We start from the raw sequence: 15,689 nt of genomic DNA on the forward strand, positions 1-15,689 counted from the left end.
GAAACATTGCATGCTTGTATGCATATTTTGTTCTTTATATTGATTGGCTTTCAGCATATAAATTCTGGATCTTAGATATGGTGTGACAAAATATCATTCTTTTTTTCCTTGGGAAATGAAAACCATACTTTTAGAGCAGATGGTCTATAATAATCAAGATCAAATCTTCATTAAATGACAAAGCTAGGAAAGATGGTGAAGAGGTGGGTCCAAAGTATTCTTCTCTTTCCAATTGGCAAATGTATGAGCACATAGAATAGTTGGTGTTCCATTGCATCATCAGTCTTCAAACCCTTTATTGTTGTCATGTATGATTAAATTGATAGAGATGCTTCGCATTTGGGCGAGTTCATATTCTCTCCTTTTTTTTGATAAAAAATTATTTGAAGCTCCCTTGCGAATAAAAATGGTGCTGTTCACACTGAAAATGTGACTCCTGGTTAAAGATTGGACTCTTCCAGACATTCTTGATTGAACAAGATGATAAAGTAGCTGGTGATCATCCAGGCATCCTAAGAGAGCACCTAGTCTGCTGTTATGTCAGTTTGCCATTTAATCATAGCATTTTTCTTAAATTTCATTTTAATCGGGAGCCATGAGCTGTCTCTGCCTCATCTTTTCAGTGGTAATTTGATTTGCAAATTATCTGCACAGATCCTATTTGGACGGTGCTGGTGACCTTTTAAAAGGTGGCTCTTATAATATGACTCATATCTATATATATATATATATTCTTTAGTTGATATGTACAACATTCCACTATATTCCACTTCACTTGTTTCTAAATCACAGTAACTGCATGTCTTAGTTATATTTTACTACAATAACAATCCTCTTTCATTTTCTTGCTACATTTCAGAGTTGGACTTTGGCTTCATGATTCCCACCACCATGCCACTTAACAGAAATTATAGAGAATATTGCATCTGCATATTTGTGACATGGTTCTAAGCTAACATGACAATGCGTAATTGGAAGTGATTAAGAAAGATGTACTGACATGTGTGCGTAAGAGAGTATGCAGCCTTTGCATGGTTATAGTGCTACGAATAACCTTTCAAGAATCTATAAAGAAAGTTAAAAACGCCTCCATGTTAGCCTGTTCTTCCGCTTCAATCATTGCTTCAACTTTTTGAAAGAAAATAAGTGCCATGGCATCAACAAAGTGAAATTCCATATGCTGACTGTTTTACCAACATGTTTAATTGGTGATAAATAATCAAATAACTTTTCATGATAAGGCCTCATTCTGAGGAAATTTTTATTGAGAGCTTCACATTTTCCTATTTATTGAGCAGATCAACCTCCAGTAAATTCCCTGTAGTCAAAGGAATGGTAGCACTATTCAATCACCAAATGATCAGGTTGCATCGTTCTCATGTTTTAAAAAAAATAGTCATGAAACATTTGCCCTATCTTTTGGTAACAATAAAACATTTAGTACCTCCATTTCGTACCCATACTAATGTAGAGGGTGATCGAATGATCCATGGAGATCCTTCTTCTGCGACTTGAAAGATACTTTGGTCATTTCTCAAGAGTTGGTTTCCTCAGGTGGATGGTAATTTTTGCTACAATCATCTCATTTCCCCTTGGATCCTCATCCACCAGATGTGTAGGAGTGAGAATATTAACAAATGATTGCAAACGCTGTACACGGGGCTGAGGATCATTATCCAATGGGAAAAGCAGCAGCATGACCAAAACTTTCCATTTGGAAGCACCAGGGATAGCACATCATTTCCCCCTTTGTTATGCAGGAGCCTTTCAGTTGGAAGCAGCTCATCTAAGCTCATCAAACACTTCGCTGCTGCGATGGTCATTAACAAGCTGAAACTAACAGTATTCAGGCTTGCTAGGGCGAAAACAGAACTAAATGCACAAAGAGGAATAGGCACTTTCCAAACCTACCTTGGAAATGGGAAATTATCTCTCCTTCCAGTCAAGATCAGATGATGCAGGTATAATCAATAAAGGGAACAAGACGAAACAAAACGACATCTCAAATATGGAAGGAAGACATCTGCAAATTAGTAGCATATGCAAATTAAGGACGAAAGACATTTAAAATGTTGGAATCATTTTTTCCTTGTCAAGTAATGGTCTTGCATGCCGAAACACTAAAATCAAATATCACGATTTGCAGGGAATTCTTTAGCATGCAAAGAATGCAAGAGCAGATGCAGGTGTCAAAAGATCAGTCATCTCTCCATTCAAATTGACATCCCTCATTGCAGCACATGTAAAATGTTGTCATGGGCTCATCCGCAGATCGGATTTGCATCTGCCTGAAGTATGCTTCTCCATGATGACATCTTGGACAGGTTGCTGCAAGATAAAAAGCATAGAATTTGTCAGCCAGCATAATCAAGTTTGTAAAAACAACTCATAAAGCCCTTCTTAACTATCAATAAATGCTATACGGGTTTCCTCCAAAAAACCAAATGCTAAACAAGGGAAAGGTGCAATCTGAATCAGCTTGCTTCAAAGTGCTCTAATTTATCCGACAAATTGTCCTGGCTCCCTTTCAAAGAAGAAGGAGATGGTGGCGTCTTGAACAGAGGAAAAATATGGCTAGCTTCAGCAAACTTAGAAAACATGAGGAAAATAAGAAACTATTGAACACTTGTGAATGCTCCAGCATACTTCATGTTCTTGACCTTAAAGTCACATGCCCCCACCATCACAAAACATCCATTAATTGTGAAAAAAGGACATATTGGATCCAAAAAATTAGCAGTCCTGAATTTATTTTCACTCAAGGTTTTAAATGTGCACAAGGAGAGATCTAAAAGTAAGGCTATGAGTGCCTCAGAGGGCCAAATCACTAGGAGTTGTGTTATTAGGTGGTTCACACAACAAAATGAGAATCAATAATTCCCAGTTAAAAATTGACTGGAGAATAATATAGTCTTGCAGACAAATCTTGTTTGATAAGTTTGGCTCCTCAAGAAAAATATGGTTAGAGTGAAGGAGTTTTCTTCTCAAACTGATAGTCTGCACTGTCAAAAAGAGAGCCTGCAGACTCTATACTGAACCTTTGCAGGAAAATCCTTATTACTCAATTAGGTGGAAAATGTTGAGTGAGAACTACATCATTGAGAGAAACAGATGGAGTAATGCTTGTAAGTAGTTAGTGGTTAAGAAGGAAGGTGTAATAGAGACGAGCAGTGTTACCTTTTTTTTTGAGAAATAACAAGCAATGCTACTTAAGTACATGGGATTGGTGATCATAAGTGTCTCAGTGTCTGACAATTTCAACCTCTGGATAACTCAACATGGCTGCACTCATGTATAATGCATTATACGAATATATAAATTAATTGATATACAATACTGCTAATTAAGTTGATTAGCGAATGGTACTTCTTAAAAGAAATAGCTATATAAGAACTGGGTAGGACATCTCGTTAGAAGTATTCAGCACTTCAAACTGTTAAAAATTTGAAGTCTCATTAGTTGAACCAAATGTCCATTGAAACTCCACTTTAAAAGGTTGTGCCAATTGCTGATACTTCGGTGATGTAAGCAAGACACTCCATTTCTGAGATGCCAAGGTGTTAGTGTCATGTTGTACCATGTCCATGTTTCCAGAACTTTTGGCAGTTACAAAATTCTAGAAACTAACTAATGATAAAAAGAATGCTCAAGCACATTTATTCTTTCCTGTAGGGAGGCCAAAGCCTAATAGACAACTAAAAGGTGATAGAAGCCTGACATAAGATTTCGAACTGCAGTATTTCTGAAGCTGAAGTTTAGTTAGATAACCATTTGACAGTTTCCAGTATTAGAAATAGTTGACCAGATAGCTAATCAGCTGCCTGGTTGGCTTCATCAGCAAGGTCCACAGGACATGTTGGTGATGCCCATGCAATTCGGAGTGTGAGTCAGAAGATTATGAATCCAGTTAGTCATAGTGCTTAAGTCATTTATAAATGAAATGGCTGAAGGTGTGATGGTGAAAGGCTTCTCTAATCGCATCATAATTCAGTCAAAATAAAGGTGCAACTAAAGTAAACACAACTAGTAAGGAAAATGCTACTAGACCAATCTTGATTACATGGCCAGGCCAAGACCACACATCTGAAACTTGATGAAGATCTTATGTAATACAAAGTGCTCGTACAATTGCTATCACATACGAAGTACTTCGTTCCAGCATTATGCAGTTTCTAGCAAAACCATGTAATTAAATCTCTCATGACTTGGACTAGCACTATGCCTATATGAAAGGCATCATGGAAATGATATTTGAGATTGTTAGTCTTTTCATTGACTGTTTCTGAACCACTTACAAGCTTTACATTCAATTTTGTTAGACTCTCAAGGAAATTGAGAGTAGGTTCTAATGTATATAAAAAGTCTCTAGTAGAATATTAATGGGAAAACGATGTTTAATTATAAGTTCCATCAGCATTAGCAAACCTTGATACAGGCCAGGTACAAATAGTTTGCGCTGTCTTTATCAATCCATGGCTCCTAAACTCAGAACATGTATTCCAGCAGGATCATGTCAAAGCAGACATCAGTTTTCAAGATCATCTAAAGTCTCTCATTGGGGGTGGGGGGAGGGGGGTGGACCATAATAATTCTTTCAACACTTTCCATAAGTGCTTTAATGATCCAACATCCGATTTGTTCTATGTGTTGGATGTCGCCAAAGTCCAACCAACTGGGGGTGTTTTTTGTGACTTGACGAAGATGAAGTTGCGTCTCTTTGGTCTTTTAAGAGTTAAGGCCAGTCCAACCAATTGCTCCCATCTAGTGTCATCCATTCCTGAACAAAAGAGATGTGGTTTGTTCGGTGCCTGTTCAGTCACTTCTGAATAACTCCTTAAGGGCTCGTTTGGTTCGCGGGAAAAGAAGGGGGGAAAGTGTGGTCAACGGGAAAGTAATGAGATGCCTCTTGTTTGGTTGGAGTTTTCAAAGGAGAGAGAAGGGAAAGTTGTATTCCCATGGGAATGTGATTCCCACATTTCATGGGAAAGTCTTTCCCATGAGAAACATGGGAAAGTTACTTTCCCATGAGGCGGGAATCACTCAATTTTTACTTTTTCCCAAAAAGTCCCTTCAGCATTAAAGAAGCATTAAAGAGGCATTAAAAACCTAATTTTTATTAAGGGCATAATAGGAATTATATATAACTTTCCTAGGAAAGTGGATGGCCAACCAAACATAAGCATCTTGGAAATTTGTCACTTTCCCATGGTCAACCAAACATGCCAAAAGTACTTTCCTAGGCATCCTCTTCCTAGGAATTTGTTTCCCAAAAATCGTATTCCTAGGAAGGAAAATGCTTCCCGCGAACCAAACGAGCCCTAAGAGTTAATGGGAAAAGCTCGAATCTAAATTATCACAACGAAACTGTCTCCAAAGGCGCATGAATGAAAACGAAACTTTGCCTTATCAGTGTGATATAAGAATTTTCAGTTGTCGCGAAAGGAACAACTCCCATCAATCTTTGGAACCTTTGGAACTAAAGCTTCTAGAAATCATTTTTTAAAGGCCTTCACCTATGTTTCCTTTGTTGAATACCAAAGTCATTATTATCGTTTACCTATTTCAACATCCTCTCTTTTGCTATGCTCGTCTTAGTTAGTTTGCCCTTATTTCCTCAGACTTCTAATGTAAGTAAAAGTATTTGTTTCAAGGCCTATTAAATGTAAAAACTCAAAAAAAAAAGGGCTGAATTTGTCAAACTTGTATAGATTTGTATGTCTCCTCAGAAAAAAAGGGGAGGAAACTGGCATTAATGGCAGATGTGCAGCTTTTAAAGTTGAATATAGAGAACAGGGAGAGCAGAAAAAATTGGAAGCTATGCTGCTTGAAGATGATGACACTTGGGGCATAAGTCAATACAAAAATTAGATATGATAACTGCAATTGTTTCCATGGTTCATAAGATATAAAACATAAGAATAAATTTTAACATATTGGATTTACATGACATGTAAACAGAGCATGAGGCTAAAAACATGACATAACATAGGAAAGGAGGAAGAAACTTGGATGAATGAATATTACAAGACCCACGGCTCCAATCTAGACGAACTTGACTGATACTGTTAAACACCACAAAAAATGATTATATTATCCATTACAATAACCAGAGCTGTCAATAATTTGACAATGGACCCAAGGGAGTTAAGAACATGGAAAAGATGGGGCGTTAGTAATCAAGAAGAGGAACCACTTCTTGACATGTCATTATGAGTATAAGCCACTGTCTGTGGACTAAAGAATTTGACATCTGAATTTGGTATCACAAGTTCCAAGATTTTAAATGATGAGAACTCCCAAGTACTAAAAATTTTCTTTCTTTTTTGTTAAAAGAAAGTTTTTGTTGGTATTGAAATCATCATGTTAGAAGAACTAGCACCCAAGAACTATTTAGAACAAATAAAAAACAGGCGGAGAAGCAAACGTATATCAGCACATGCCCTAAGACGAGAAAAATTATTCCGGAAATGCTTTCTTGATCAAACTCTGCTTACACAGGAGCAATGAATAGGTCCAGATAAACAATCTAGCCTAAAAGGCAAAGCATAAAGAAAACGAGAAGCAATCATTCCGAAAACCGTTAATGAAACCAAGTTCAGAAGCACTTACTTCCGGTTTTGGGAGCGAACTTCATGGCATCCGATCCACTAAAAATGGGCTCCAATTCTTTCTTCACCAGATGCTCTTTCTTAACAATCTAAGCCAAGCCCAAGCAAAGTTATACAAGAGGGAATGATGGAAGAGAAAGAGAGAGAGAGACAGAGGAGGAGAAGAGAGAGAGGCCGTTCACCTTGTTCTCGATGGGGCAGACGTAAGGGCAGGTGGGGCAGAAGAGCCGCAGCTTCCGCCCGCTGTTTGCGGGCTCGATCTGCAGCAACATCGCGCACGTCGGGCAGAATTCCATCGCCGACAACCACCTTCAAAAACTCCCCGCTTTCTCCCTCTTTCCTGGAAAAAGAAATTGGGATGATTTCTGTTTGCTTATTTATGATAAGGGAAAAATTGGCGGCTCTTCTTGAAAAGTTGGAAAGCTTCGAGTGTTCGATATCACAGCATCTCTGCTCTGCGAGAGGAGTTTAAGATCAAATCAAGAAGTGGGAAGAAAAATCTAATTACGATTTAAGAAGGGAGCTTAGAAAGTCTTGGACGTCGAGAAGGCGGAATGCTCGTACTTCGATTTCTCGATTTCTCGGTTAGTACATAACAGAAGCCTAAACCCTACTGGGAGAGAGATTTCCTCGGCCTGCAACGCAGTGGGGAGTTTGTGGGATTGGCAAGCCTCGACCAGGACTCGGGCCGACCAACCCACCACGAAAACCGGGCACCAGCCTACGATTTAATGACCGATTCGGGTAGGCCCAAACCCAACCCATCGTTTACCCTAGCTTGCAGCACCACCTACAAAATAAAATTTTTCAGAGAATTTTTCAAATAAAATACACCTTTTTGCAAATTCAAAATCATTTTAATCTTTTTTGGGAACAATAGTAGCCTTAAGCCTTCGAGATTGGATTTTTTTGATGTAAGCATGTTAAAAACTTGGGACATGTTTTTCAATTACCTTTTGTACAAGTTTTAAACAGGATTTATAAAGTTTTATGAAGAACAGGATTCAAAAATACAACTAATATGACAGTTGGTTTATAAAATTATTCAATAATAATTATAAAATAAATAACTAATACTATAACTTATTGGAGTATAATAAATGAGTATGTTAATATATCGACAAACTTGCAAAAATCAGTTATAAATTCTATTTAGAATTTATGCTGGACCAACTTGTGCATTGGTGAGCTAGTTTAAAGGAGTGCTTCTAGCCCTTCAAGGTCAGATTTCTTCTTGTTATACTGGCACAATGTGAACTTGCACAAGTTTTTAATATCTTTTGCATGCACAAATTGTTAACATCTTTATTCAAGTTTTGCATAAGTTTTACGTGGATTTATAAAGAACAGAGTTTAAGAATCCATTATAAAATTTACCATTAATAAATATATAGAATAAACAGCTAAAACTAAGGTCTGTTAGAGCACGGCAAATAGGTAAAATATAAAGCTAACATATTCGTAAATGTGTACAAAATCCATGTAGGCTTTCTCCCTATACTAATTATAGTATGAAATCATCTATTCATAATTTTGTGTGGATTATATTTAGAAGTTGTGCATGTTGGTGCAGGATGACAGACAATTTTGTTCTAGTTTGGTAAATTTATACTAGATTTGCAAAAAAATAGAAAAAATAATATTAAATATGTGAATTGAAAAGTAATTATTTTTTTCTTGCAAAATCCTCAATTTTCTAACATGTAAGACATAAAAAAATTCTAGTCCTCCCAGGACAAACAATTGCTAATATAGAAAATAAATTTAAGATTTTTAAGTAGACTCCAGCGCCGGTCTTATTCTTGAAGTGATAAATTAGCGGTGCGGTTCATTTGGCTTGCCTCCCTTCTCGTTCTCTTCTCAACCCATGCCAGTAACATCATGTCTTTGCACCCACGCAAAAAAAAAAAAAAAAAAAAATGAAAAAGATGGGTAGGGGAGGGGGGTTGGGGGGAGGGCAGGATGAATTCCTAATGGACAGTGGAGCCAAGCAACCACCCCCTCGATGACCGATCCCAAAGTCATCTTAGCTCCGAGCCCTTCCCCCCTAACCCTAAACCCCAATGGGGAATACCTAAAATAACAGCTGCTTAAGAAAAAGCTCCAAGCCGAGCTGATACAACATCTGCCATCAATGAAAGTCGGTCCGAAAGCAACAGGTTTCATACCCCTTCGAGACCATTCACAAAATACATTGGATTACATAGAGCTGATGAAGAAAAGGAAAGTAGGTCAGTTTCATCGGATTATTTCCAGTCTAGTCTAGAATCAATACCAAACAAAGCTTCATCTTAACAATAAAATCAAAAATGGAATGTTTGAGGAGGAGATCCTAGAGACGCCTTCAGTGTAACCCTTTAGATCCTGACTTGATCAGAGAAGAGATCAGGACGGTTAGGGAATATGTGGAACTTAGCAGGGCCGAGGTTATTCAATACTCGACCGATCCTTAATCCTAACCCTTGGGAGACTACACCAACTAGTTGGCTATGTAAAAAGAGAGTGTTGCATTCATTGAAAAAGGAATACAGCGGGAAAGCCTCTTATCTCCGATTCTTGATTTCTCAAGTCAAATAAACATAAAACAGCTTACGTTTTAGACAATTTCTCTGATGTGACACCAAAGGCGCATATTTGGGGATTAAGCCTCTTTCCATTCAACTTCGGAGGGTGGGATTGAGACAGCCCTAAGGTGGGAAGAGTTCAAATCAAATCCTTGTCGCAAACCTTTCACATATACATGAATCATACTTTTTTGGCTTGCTGTCATAATATTTTCAGCCAGCGACCGTATACTACCACTGTATAATGTGTGTTTTATTCAAGATGTTCTCATAAAATATATCTTTCCGCGAATCTTGCTTAATGAAGTAGAAAGCTTTTTTGCTTGTTTAGATGCCTGAATATACTACCAATGAAATGTCTCCAAAGAGGTCTAATGGAAGTATGAAACAAAGGGATAAAAACAGACACAACAATCCAAAGGGACCAGAAGAAAATTACAGTGCAATTTTAAGATTTTCAGGATACCAGCAATCAATCGTTTAGATGGGGAGGGTCCTCCCAAAAAATATCCAAGGTGGGATTTATAGCTTTCCTTGGTATATATCTCTGTTCGATAGCTCTCGAGTGTGTGAAACATCAACTAGACAATCAATCTGGCCATTTCGACCATTATTGGATATGCTTTGATTTCTGATATATCTTGCTTTATGGAGGAGAAAAGAACTTGGGAGTGAAATGCTGGAATTGATAAAAAAATAATTAGAGCATTGCAGCAATTGAATATACCAAAAGGCACCCCCGTATAGTAATGATAACCTCATAAGAACTGGATAACCTGACAAAACTTCCAGAAATGACTTGATTCATCTCCCAACTGCCAGCCACCAGTATCATTACATCATTTAGCAAAAGTAGCAGTCAAGCAAGCTGTATCTCTGTACCTGGAAAAATTCATTGAAAACAAATGTCATTCGATACCTGGCATGTCTGCCTAATCCAGCAAAGTACAACTACTAAGGTTATGATTAGGGATCAAACCCAGGTAGCTTCAGGGGTTGCTCTCTATGGGATGTAAGGTGTTCCTGTCATGTAGCATACCGTCGAAAATATAAGTGTGGAGAAATGAAGGTTAATCAGCAATGATACACCTCCCTCAGCTATTGAGTTATAGCACTCAGGATTGCTACTTCATGTTATACGAGATGTCATTTGGATTTACGACGAAAGTTCGAATTCGCTAGGGCTCGACCACTTTAATTCAATCTTCTGCACAGAAAAACTAAAGATGATAACAGATGCTTGAAAACTGTCTGAGATAGATCCATACAATACTCAGATCTTGAAATCAATTAAATACATACATAATAAATGAACTTGATTAGCAGTTTTCAATGATTTGCCCTATGGTACTGAACACAAAGTCATGGACAGAACTCAAGCATCACCTTTGGGGTCACCACTGACATCCTAAAATCTAACTGAAATATTAAAAAAAAAAACTGCACATAGGTTTTCTTTTACATGGAAAAGTAATGCATGGGAGATAAAATCAACCCACCACAAGCAAAAGGCAATTGGAAGCAGATGTAATAACAAAAAAAGGACCACACAAATGATCCCATCAACAAGTTCTAAATGAGGCATGTGAAATTGAACTAAAATGATCTTTCCTGAAGCAGTCCAGTCACTTCAATCAATTATTGCTCAAGATAACTTTTGTTATTGTTAAATAACGAAACAGATTATAACCAAAAAAAAAAAAGAAAATCCCAAAACAGATGGAAGGATCGTGAAACTGATTCAAGACATGAACATGGCTCTGCCAAATAAGTTGGCTTGAGTAATCACGACAGATCCTAAAAGAAAGAAGCCTTTTTCAAGCTCAGAAAGTAAAAGTTTTTTCTTGTTCAGAACAATGGGCAGATCATAAGACCTTAAATCATATATTAAATAGTTATCATCATTGACAACTATTAATAAATAATAAAATGTGAGAAGATTTGTGGTGTTATAAACTCTGTAATGAAGATTGGTGAATCTTTCAATAATTTGGTACAAGACATTACTAATGGCAAAGGCATGTTTCCAAATTACCAAAACAACTATACTCGGATTTCACTGTTGGATCACAATTTCTTTAACTCGGAATGATCAAATTTGCAATGTTGAAGCTTCTATGGTATCAAGTAAAACAGCAGTTGAAGAACAACTTGTTTCTTGGTGACACTCATGACTATAAGCTGTTTTCTCAGCTACTTCATATATTATGAGTCCAATGGAATAGCTCAAACAACTAAGCAATAGTCTTGTGCAGAGTTATGTCATTGAAGAAAAAGAGGAAAAAAATGAATTATGTGAAATGGCTAGGTATTCACGTAAAGTTGCAAATTGGTCAATTTTCAAAGGTACCAAATATACAGAAGAAGTTGACTATAAGGAAGCAGATTTTTCTTCAGTACACACTAACAACCAAATTCAATATAAAATAGGATAATACTTATTGGTAAAGGATATTGAATTAGACACCAGATGATTTTAAAGGAAAATGGCTGAGAGTAAAAGGCAACCAGCAATCATCTAAGATGTGAGAATCACAACATGGAACAAAGAGAACTACTTATAAATCTTAACTTCTTTACCAAAGTTCAACACCTGCATCAAGAAGCATAACGTCAATACGATGGGTAAAATTTGGCGAAAGATGGTGTACTTTCTCTCCATTCAGCATATTATACCAAAAACTTCTTAGACCGATAATACATGATGTAAATTGGACCAAGGGATCAAATAATGATTGATGATTTCTGCATACCGAAAGGGTTTGAGCTTTCACTTTATTATATTCTGATAGGTAATAAGAACCTTCAAATATAAGTTAACCATGACATATATATATATATATATATATATATATATATATATATATATAAAGTTATCATTTGCATGGATATCAGTTTTCGCCATGGACAGAGCTCCAGCACTTAAATCACATTACCATTGTCTCCCTGATCATGCAAAGACTGATCAAAGACTTAAATTCTAACGAAAGATATTTTAAGAAAGATTGGGTAATTAATTCTTAAGTATTCGAGTGATGATAAATGAGGAAGAACAGAAACAGAGAAGATGCCAACAAGTCTTGTTCCCATAAAAGGACATATCTCCTGACGATACTAAGAACTCGGTGAAGTAAAAAACAATGGTAACTTTAGCGGTGGCAGATAGAATGAAAACTGGGCCTCCTAGTAAAGCTTTGCAGTTTTATGTTTAACCAACCTGTGTCTGCTTTCAGTATCAGGAGAGTGAAGCAACAAGTCAAAGGATTGGCAAGGGTTGTGCTAACTTGAACAACTTTTTCCACTGCCATTTCTATGGGAATAAAGGGAATATTAGATTCTAGAAGGTAACAACAGTATATAAGCAATAATTGTCACAAGGTCCAGGTTTATATGCAGTTCAGCAAGTTCATATTTTGGCAAAAGGCTTACGGTAAAGGAAAAATATCTCACATCATAGATACGCAAAATCGCAAGATACAAGCCTGTTTGGATGGCCAATCAGCTCATCTTTTTGATAACTCCCATGTGCATGGGTAGGTTGAAGAGATGAAACAGAAAGATGAAGAAGTTGAAGAAATCATGGGAGCCCATAGATCCTGCAGTCCCAGTATCTACTGACTGAAAAAGGTAGAAATTGAATGATATGGGGGAGAACATTTTCATTATGAAGTCTCAATAAATCATGGGAAAAAATAGTTAATGGTAAATCTAAGAAGAAACATCAGATGCTCCTAAAGTTTAGAAAGATCATATAACTATAGCCGTAGTCAATGAATCGTTCCCATTGTATATGAGACAATCAATTAAGAATCCTTCTTTGACATTTATGCCAGATCTTCTTATTATTTAAAAGCTAACCAATGCTTTTTATCTGTTCAACAACTAATAAATAAGATTCTGTTTTAGTTATATGACAAGCAAAGAACTCGTCACAAGACATTTTTGTCGTTTTCTTAATGACATCCTTACTCCATAAAAGCAGCTTTTGAATGAGATAATCTTGCCTTTTATGATGTTGAACCAATATATGCAATTTCTTCAAAAAAAAGAAGAAATAATATATGTAAGAAATTAATACTTCAAGAGTAGTTCATCAATCTTATAAATGCTCAGTAATGATGGGACACATGATCCCTATGCATGAACTTGTGATTTATTCAAAAGAAGAATAACAGTTTCCACTACACAATCTCTTCAAATGGCAGTGGCATGGCAGCAAGATGTTTCAAGCAGTAGTGCTGGAACTTTCATTGAACCATTCTGTACAAGATGAATATTTGGAAACATGAAAACACTCAAAAGGATCGTGTCACAAGAGAAAGGCACTTGCATTAAGAAATTTTACCAACACAACGCCCACAGTGCCCACAGGTGGGAGCTACCAGTTCTCCTTCACAATCTTTGACTTCTCAAGTATAAACTTCCCTTCTTTGTACTTCTGCGTCTCCTCGTATGCTCTTTCATACTTCCAACCCAACACTTCATGACAATCACAGCAGTAGATATCAGCAACCGTATGCAATCCTGTCATTAGCTGCCTATCCTCCTTCGGCCCCACAACTATGTTCATTGTGTGAGAAAACAGAAATGCACGCCCATGTCTCCCCTGAGACCATTTTCGAAGGTGGCAGAAACACAGACCATATCATTCTCTCAGAGTGCAAGCAAAAGCAAACACTACGCAAATACGCCAAATTAGCAAAACTTCCTTTTATTCGAATCCTATATCTTTCCTCAACTTTTTCAATCTTGAAGTTGAACATTTAGAGCTCAATCAGTAGGGTTCATTCATTGCTCCATTTGTATATCCAATAATTTAAACTACGCTATCATATTGGAGGCATAGTATATAAGAAAAGAAACAACTTGAAAAGGAAATCCTAATGTAACAAAAAAAACAAACAAACAAAAAAATCCTAAATCGCATCACATACAAGCAGAGTGATGCAAGAGCTTCACCTGAAAAGCTTTCGAAATGATATCATCATGAAGGGCGACATTGTTCCGGCAATTGTAACAGCTGTATAATCGAGGCCCAACCACTTCAGCCATCAGCACCCTGCCCTTCTCGTCTTCAACTGCTCCAATTAGCGGAAAAAAAAATAGAATCACAAGCTCACACAGACAACAAGCAATTGTAACCTCTACACTGCATCAAAACACAAGAGATCTGAAACCCAATTACACCAACTTTTACCTAAATCAAACATCGAAGAGAAACAGAACAATTAAACAAACCTCAAACTCTAAGATACTTCAATCGCTTCTTCTTCCTTCCTCCTTCCTACCGACAAAAAAATTTGTCGCCCATTATCCGATCGCTGACAACGCGTCAGACAACAATTATAATCCAAAAACAAAACACAGCTCGCATAGACCCAAATGATAAGGGAGACAGAGAATAGGTTAATTACCCACTGCAAAACTCAATAAAATAACAAGTAGGAGTTACAATCCAAACAAACTACGAATTATTTAAGAAAACACTAAAAACTGGTCGATACAAAGGCTAACTGGGAGGGTGGAGTAGAACATCTGAACATCACTCGGGCATCAATTAACAGATTAAACTACGTTAAAAAAAAAAGTGAATAACATTGGAAACCCATTAGGGTTAAATAGAAATGGAAAGCGTGAAAGGGAATCCATATCATGATGTGGACATGACCCATAAAAATAAATTCCCCATCATGTCTTTATGGGATAAGTTGGAAAAACAGTTTAAAATAAAAGAGGCTTCAGAGATTACCATTTAATCAACCATTGAACTAGCAAAAGAATCACAGAGCCGAGAGGAAACACGAGTCGGAAAGCATCGATTCCTTTCTTGGAAGGACCAAAAAAAAAAGGAAAAGACGAACAAATTCTTGCTACTTAAAAGAGGAGGGTAGGAAGAGGTGGAAATTAATTATGTGATGATCTAAGCGACCAGGCGATATTGGCCTTGTGGGAGAGCGGAAGGCTGAGAGAGACGGGGAGATGGGTAAGTGCAGAGGAGGGTTAGGGTTTTTTTATTAAAAAAAATCTTTATTTTCTTTTTTTTCTGCCATCTTCATCGGAATTGCTACGTGTACCCTTGAAGCTACCCAAGAAGTTGCAAGTTGCTACTCGGGAACTCGGTGAACCGCTGAGGGTGAATTAGACAATCAGGCCCTAAACATTTTTTTTTAAATTTATTTTTTTTTGATGAGTGCCCTTCTAAATATCAAATTTTACATAAATATTTTTTTTTAATTAATATTCGTAAAACGCTTATTTTGCTATTCCACTATTTTTTTATTACTATTTTTTATATGTACCCATACCATTTACTACTGTTAAAAAATTAATAGTTTCAAATGACTAAAATATGTTTAATGGATAGATGTGCAAAATAAATATTTATAAGACGATCACGATGAAAAATAAAAAAATAATTTCAAAATTATATTTTATTTTTAATTAAAATAAATATATATTTTTATTAATGGTGTTAAAAAAACCATTATATTAAGGGCATTTGTGTAAAAACAGTATT

The 15,689-nt window shown here is 36.6% G+C and overlaps 2 protein-coding genes across 15 annotated transcripts; both read right to left on the minus strand.

Annotated features, from left to right (window-relative positions):
* Positions 1 to 1,152: 1,152 nt before the first annotated feature.
* Positions 1,153 to 8,530, minus strand: LOC103719465 (uncharacterized). Of its 5 annotated transcripts, XR_015976442.2 has the most exons (6): positions 7,117 to 7,414; positions 6,791 to 6,948; positions 6,610 to 6,697; positions 1,912 to 2,328; positions 1,445 to 1,830; positions 1,153 to 1,318 (listed from the first exon to the last, which is right to left on the minus strand). XR_015976442.2 is itself a non-coding variant. In XM_088718569.1 (3 exons), exons 1-3 carry the CDS (start codon positions 6,902 to 6,904, stop codon positions 2,198 to 2,200), a joined length of 333 nt encoding a protein of 110 aa, XP_088574695.1. In that variant the 5' UTR covers positions 6,905 to 8,530; the 3' UTR covers positions 2,048 to 2,197. The 5 variants fall into 5 exon arrangements, 1 of the variants encoding a protein (XP_088574695.1); XR_015976441.2 differs by having other exon boundaries at positions 1,153 to 1,830; XR_015976439.2 differs by having other exon boundaries at positions 1,153 to 1,830; positions 6,791 to 7,063; positions 7,173 to 7,410.
* A 1,077-nt stretch (positions 8,531 to 9,607) lies between these two features.
* On the minus strand, positions 9,608 to 15,174 carry LOC103719466 (protein yippee-like At4g27745). 10 transcript variants are annotated; one of them, XM_088718577.2, is made up of 4 exons: positions 14,922 to 15,174; positions 14,411 to 14,493; positions 14,132 to 14,250; positions 9,608 to 13,778 (listed from the first exon to the last, which is right to left on the minus strand). In XM_088718577.2, exons 3-4 carry the CDS (start codon positions 14,222 to 14,224, stop codon positions 13,551 to 13,553), a joined length of 321 nt encoding a protein of 106 aa, XP_088574703.1. In that variant the 5' UTR covers positions 14,225 to 14,250; positions 14,411 to 14,493; positions 14,922 to 15,174; the 3' UTR covers positions 9,608 to 13,550. The 10 variants fall into 10 exon arrangements, with proteins under 10 accessions (XP_088574703.1, XP_088574704.1, XP_088574702.1 ...); XM_088718578.2 differs by having other exon boundaries at positions 14,132 to 14,316; XM_088718576.2 differs by having other exon boundaries at positions 14,132 to 14,321.
* Positions 15,175 to 15,689: the final 515 nt, after the last annotated feature.

This window comes from Phoenix dactylifera, chromosome 3 (genome assembly GCF_051530095.1).
Source record: "Phoenix dactylifera cultivar Ajwa chromosome 3, Ajwa_hap1_PhDact_Kaust_v1.1, whole genome shotgun sequence".
Taxonomy (NCBI): Eukaryota; Viridiplantae; Streptophyta; class Magnoliopsida; order Arecales; family Arecaceae; genus Phoenix; species Phoenix dactylifera.

Excerpts from the sequence above, each read along its gene's own strand:
- LOC103719465 (XM_088718569.1), bottom strand. The coding sequence starts at position 6,904 with ATGGAATTCTGCCCGACGTGCGCGATGTTGCTGCAGATCGAGCCCGCA. Across the intron at positions 6,698-6,790 it reads TCTGCCCCATCGAGAACAAG|ATTGTTAAGAAAGAGCATCT; the intron begins GTGAACGGCCTC and ends GGCTTGGCTTAG. Across the intron at positions 2,329-6,609 it reads GTTCGCTCCCAAAACCGGAA|CAACCTGTCCAAGATGTCAT; the intron begins GTAAGTGCTTCT and ends TTTATCTTGCAG.
- LOC103719466 (XM_088718579.2), bottom strand. The coding sequence starts at position 14,224 with ATGGCTGAAGTGGTTGGGCCTCGATTATACAGCTGTTACAATTGCCGG. Across the intron at positions 13,779-14,131 it reads TCATTTCGAAAGCTTTTCAG|GGGAGACATGGGCGTGCATT; the intron begins GTGAAGCTCTTG and ends AAATGGTCTCAG.